At 38.8% G+C, this 5,000-nt stretch overlaps 1 protein-coding gene across 1 annotated transcript; it reads left to right on the top strand.

The window, feature by feature from the left end:
• Positions 1-1,592: 1,592 nt before the first annotated feature.
• On the top strand, positions 1,593-3,997 carry LOC137975718 (neurexin-4-like). Its single transcript, XM_068822884.1, has 2 exons — positions 1,593-1,981; positions 2,618-3,997. The coding sequence occupies exons 1-2, from the start codon at positions 1,657-1,659 to the stop codon at positions 3,229-3,231; spliced, it is 939 nt and encodes a 312-aa protein (XP_068678985.1). The 5' UTR covers positions 1,593-1,656; the 3' UTR covers positions 3,232-3,997.
• Positions 3,998-5,000: the final 1,003 nt, after the last annotated feature.

Below are 5,000 nucleotides of genomic sequence, written 5' to 3'. Positions count from 1 at the left end.
GGGATATGGTCACCCATCCAGATACTAACCCCGCCGGAAATGGTTAACTTTATTAAATTTTAGTTTTAACAAAGCTGTTCAGAGGGCTTGCTTAAACTTGTGGAGAAAGAAGTTGTGAGGGAGCTTGAAAATTATCAACATGTCAGCCCAGAAGCCAATGTTTCTCACTTCCCATTTATTTTCTTCAATCTTTGTGGGTTCAGTACTTTGCTAGTAGCCACATGTCTTCTCAGGCTATTTACCCAAGACTTCTACCATGGCACTACAATGATAGACAATACCCAAACTATACGGTGCACTGTTAGAACTACATATTACGCAAGGACAACTTGAATCTCCTGGAAGACAACACACAGCTCAGTTGACATTTTATATGGAATAAATCGCTGTGTTACGTCACTACCACACGCACACGTAAGCAATGCGTGTTTATTTTTTCTAAAGACGACAGGAATTTCTTCTTTCTGACAAATGATTAATTAATAGGCCGGTAGCCAGGTTTTTAACCTCAGAAAAGGATCTGTTTCGTCGTACGAACGTGTGAGGACCTGTGAGCCAAAGGGCCTCTGCTGGTATGACTTCTGGGTGACCCCTTAAATGGTCTTAATGACTCCCCAACTTGAAAAAAAATTGTCTAGAACGGTGCACGTACCACGGGCAACCCAGAGTACCCTCACGGAGGGTCAAGTTTATCTATAAGTGATGTGAATCTGTTGTTACAAGTTTTACAAGCCAGGACCAAATTAGTTTACCAGAATTAAAAACAGATAGTGACAAAGCGGAATAAACTTACGAAACACAATGACAACTGAAGTGGAAAAAGCTCTTACCTTATATGTAAATAACTAATTGAAGTAAAAAGCATATATTATTTTAAGAATATTTAGCTTATTGGCAATTGTATACGTATTTACCAGTCTGAGTCCTGTAAATTGTTTTTATCTGTCTTTTTGGTTATGTTAAAAATTTAAGTGTATAAAAATAATTGTTTAAAAGAATATATATATGCCTAACCAATTTTACATCCTAATGAAATGCCGCGGGAAGATGGAATGCTTGATTCAGGACTAAACTGAGTCATAACTTTCTTTCAAATAACTTCAAGAAATAAAAAAAAATCAATTATTTTTTTTACAAGACATGTTTCAACATACTTATGACATTTCCAGTTGTGAATGAGTCGTACAACTTAAATTAAAACCCATTTTTAACAAAAAATGTATTTTCTTATAAATAGGTCTAAATTGAAATTGTACACCTCATTCATAACGGAAGGTGGCATAAATATGTCGCAACATGTATGTCGCAACATGTCTTGCTCTTGTTTTAATTCTTCAAGTTATTTCTCAACTGACGTTTTCAAGAACCTTTGGAAATATTTCTTTCAAATTATTTTCCTGCTCTATTTTGTTTCTGTTATCAATCAATAAGCCTTTTTCCTCTAACTTTTTTCCGTGGCTTCATAACTGAGGAAATTGGAGAGCAATAATTGCATCGTGTAACTTAACTCTTGACATTTCCGAACTTAAATATTTAAGTCTCTGTCAAATTTATTTGTCGTTTATCATTTTGAGCATCAGAGACAGGTGGACATGTTTTAATTCAGTTCTGTACAACTGAGATTCGGACTTTGAATCAGTAGAACTACGATCGAGAATGCATCAAATACCTATCTTACTAACATTATTTTACTCAAAGATAATTGTTTTGGCTCTGCAAGGGAGCTCGGAGTGCCGTGAATCAGGATCTGAACGAGGAGTCGCCCTTCTACACGCAGCTTACAGCTCCAAGGAAATACAGCGCTATTTTGACTGCGTTCACCAGTGCATTAACGATCCACCATGCATGAGCATTAACTATTGGTGGGACACCAGGAAATGTGATTTAAACTATAAAACCAAAGAGTATAGTTGTCGCGCTTGTTTCGTAGTTGAACCACACTCAACCTACATGGGAATAGGGAAACCCCCCGGAAACCGAGGTAAGCTATTTAACTCCATTTCCAAATTGTTTCTTTTTGGAGCTGGACTAAAAACAAGCACCTAACAGTCTTTCTTGGTGATTTTTGAAGACCAAGATGGGTCTCATTTCGTGTTAGTAAACGTAATTGTTCCTGTAACTTCTGATTCCGGGACATGTATGTAAAATGAACACCAAAAGCCTATTTTTCCCAATTTTTTTTGTTTTTTAAATGTTTCCCTTTCGAATATAAATTATCTTTTCCGCGTTTTAACTTGTCAGGATATTCTAACTAACAAGCAGCTTCATAATACATATGATTTGAAAGAAAGAGGGGTTCGCCAAACAATCTATTCCAGTGCCAGCTAAAACTTTGTCGATTTTGTACCTCAAAACTCGAAAGAAAGCACTTTGGTTACAAGTTATTTAACCTTTAAGGCGCAAAGCACTTTTTTTCGAAAACAGGTTAATAAAAAGAAAAAATTCAGAGTTGTCCTTGATCTGTAATGTTTCCTCATGAAACTACCGCCATTTACTCACTTTACTAGGTCATTAGAAACACCACGATAAACTGGGAGGGAGCAAACAGTACGGACTTTCACCCTGGAAAAAAAGACATCGTCGGTTAAGTGCTAACAATTATATTTTCTCTGTAAAGGATACGCAAAATCTTGCACCGCTTTGAAAAGGTTGGACCCTACTTCAAAAAGTGGAGGTTACGTCATTGATCCTGACGGTGAAGGAGGCTTGCCCCCGTTTGACGTCACTTGTAACATGAATGACGAGAATGGAGTTGGCGTGACAGTCATCAGTCATGACAGTGAAAGAAGAACGCATGTCCAGGGATGTGAAAACAACGGGTGTTACTCACGTGATATTAATTACACCGGAGCGAGTCTGTCTCAGCTGGCGATACTCACCAAAGTTTCCTCCCACTGCGTACAATTTATCAAGTACGAGTGTTACGGTTCGGTTTTGTTGCTGAACCACCCAACTGGATGGTGGGTGTCACGTGACTCAACAAAGATGGCATACTGGGGTGGAGCGTCACCTGGCAGTTTCAAATGCGCATGTGGGATGACTGGATCCTGTGCAAGACGAAACCTTGTTTGTAACTGTGATAGAAACGACCTTGTCTGGCGTGAGGACAGCGGTCTTCTCACCAAAAAGACTCAGCTTCCTGTTAAACAGCTCAGGTTTGGAGATATTGGAAACGGAAAAGAGGAAGGGTACCACACTCTTGGAAAGTTTAAATGTTATGGAATGGCATAGAGTTTAAAAAACGTAAGGCAAACATTTACTGAAAAAAACTATTTGCTTGACTATACGGTGGACTATTAACAAAACAGCCATAATGACCACACTAAAAACTTGCCACAGGAACACTGAACGCTTGACCAATTTTAGTTTTGTTACGTCGAGACTAGGGGACGAAACAACGTCGGAGATTCTCTGTGTTGAAAATCTCGGCTGCAGCCTGTAAAGTTACGTGATCCTAATATGTACAACCCTTTGACTGTTAATTCCCGGTAGCCGTGCTGGAATAACTGTCTAATAACTGTCTTGGACGACGTGGCTCAACAAGGTCGAACCGAAAGCATACTATGGCCCTTCTGGCTGCTACTACATGTATATGGTTCATGTATGACCTTGGAGCACAGTTTACAGCCAGTTGGAATCAGCTGTATGCTGGTTATTGCTGAGGATGAAAACCGGAGAACCCGGGGAAAAAATAGATATAAATTACACCCTTAAGCAGGCTATAGCCTCCAAACGGTGTTATTTATGTATGTGGGGAAAATATTTTACAGTCTGTAAGCCCCATGATCTAGCCACTCTTAAAAAAGAACAAGCCGAGCCTGTATAGTCGTGTAGACACGCTAATAAATTTCTGTTGAAAAATTTCAAGTCTTTTTTTGTTACACTACATAATCCATAGAAACAGCGTTTTACCCGTAGTAAACGCATTCTTTAAAACTTCAGTTATAATCAGCGCACTGTTTTATTCTACCATTAGGCTATTATTTTATCTGGAGTTTGCTTCTCTTACCATTGTGTAGTACGAAACTATATAGTAATAAAGTGCGAAGAGTGAATTAAATAAGAGTGCTTTTATGGCATTGGTGAGCTCCCAAGGGCAGTCACAAATGAGTCTATTTTAAGACTACCCGTTCCCGCGAAAATCAGTTGTTATGTCGCTGAAAAAGACATGGCACAGGCAGTCACGCGAAACATGGCTTCTTCTGATTGCTTAAAATTGGGGGTCCTTCGTTTGTTTCGCGCGCAAAGTGTATCTAAAAACACATCTATTTGTGACTGGGTCAAGGCCGCAAAGTGATAGATCAACAGCCTTATCTAATTCACTCTTGAAAGTGCCTACTCAAATCTTTAGATGATAACACATTGTGCATCTGGCATTCTCTCTCCAGTTCTTCTTTTAAGCACACTGATAGCAGTTCTACATCAGCTGAATTTATAAGTTTAGATAATAATCACGAGTGAATCTCGAATAGTGCTTAACAGTTATGGAGCCGATAATTGTAGTCAGGCTACTCAATATGAGTACATATAGGTGTTAATACAGTTCTCTTTCGTAAATCAACGAAATGCTTACTCACTCATCAGTTAATCTCCAACACGCTGAAGAATCATCACACTGACGTAGCAATGTCATCGCGCGACATTGCAACACAAGACCGTTGAAGCGAGAGCTTGAAAATAAAAAACAAATAAACATACAGCACGCGCGCGCTTATGATTGGCCGTGCAATGTTCAATTAATTAACAATTTTCCATGAGCGAGCGTTGGATATCAAACTTCTATGAATTAGGTTTATGAACTCTCTTGCAAAATAAAAGATAAGGTTACTTTATTTAACATCGGAATTTCCTTCAGTTACGAAACTGGTATCAATGGAAGCCGACGGAAAAAAAAAACCGCTTCGATAGAGATTGTTTCTATTTTTTAAGGGGTCTGATTCAGGACCGCCAAGCCATCGACACTTTAAAGGCCGATGTTGATTGGTTGGGGCGTTTTTGTT

Source organism: Montipora foliosa, chromosome 1 (assembly GCF_036669935.1).
Source record: "Montipora foliosa isolate CH-2021 chromosome 1, ASM3666993v2, whole genome shotgun sequence".
NCBI lineage: Eukaryota > Metazoa > Cnidaria > Anthozoa > Scleractinia > Acroporidae > Montipora > Montipora foliosa.
The sequence above is the reverse complement of the archived record's forward strand: the minus strand, read 5'-3'. Positions and strand labels throughout refer to the sequence as shown.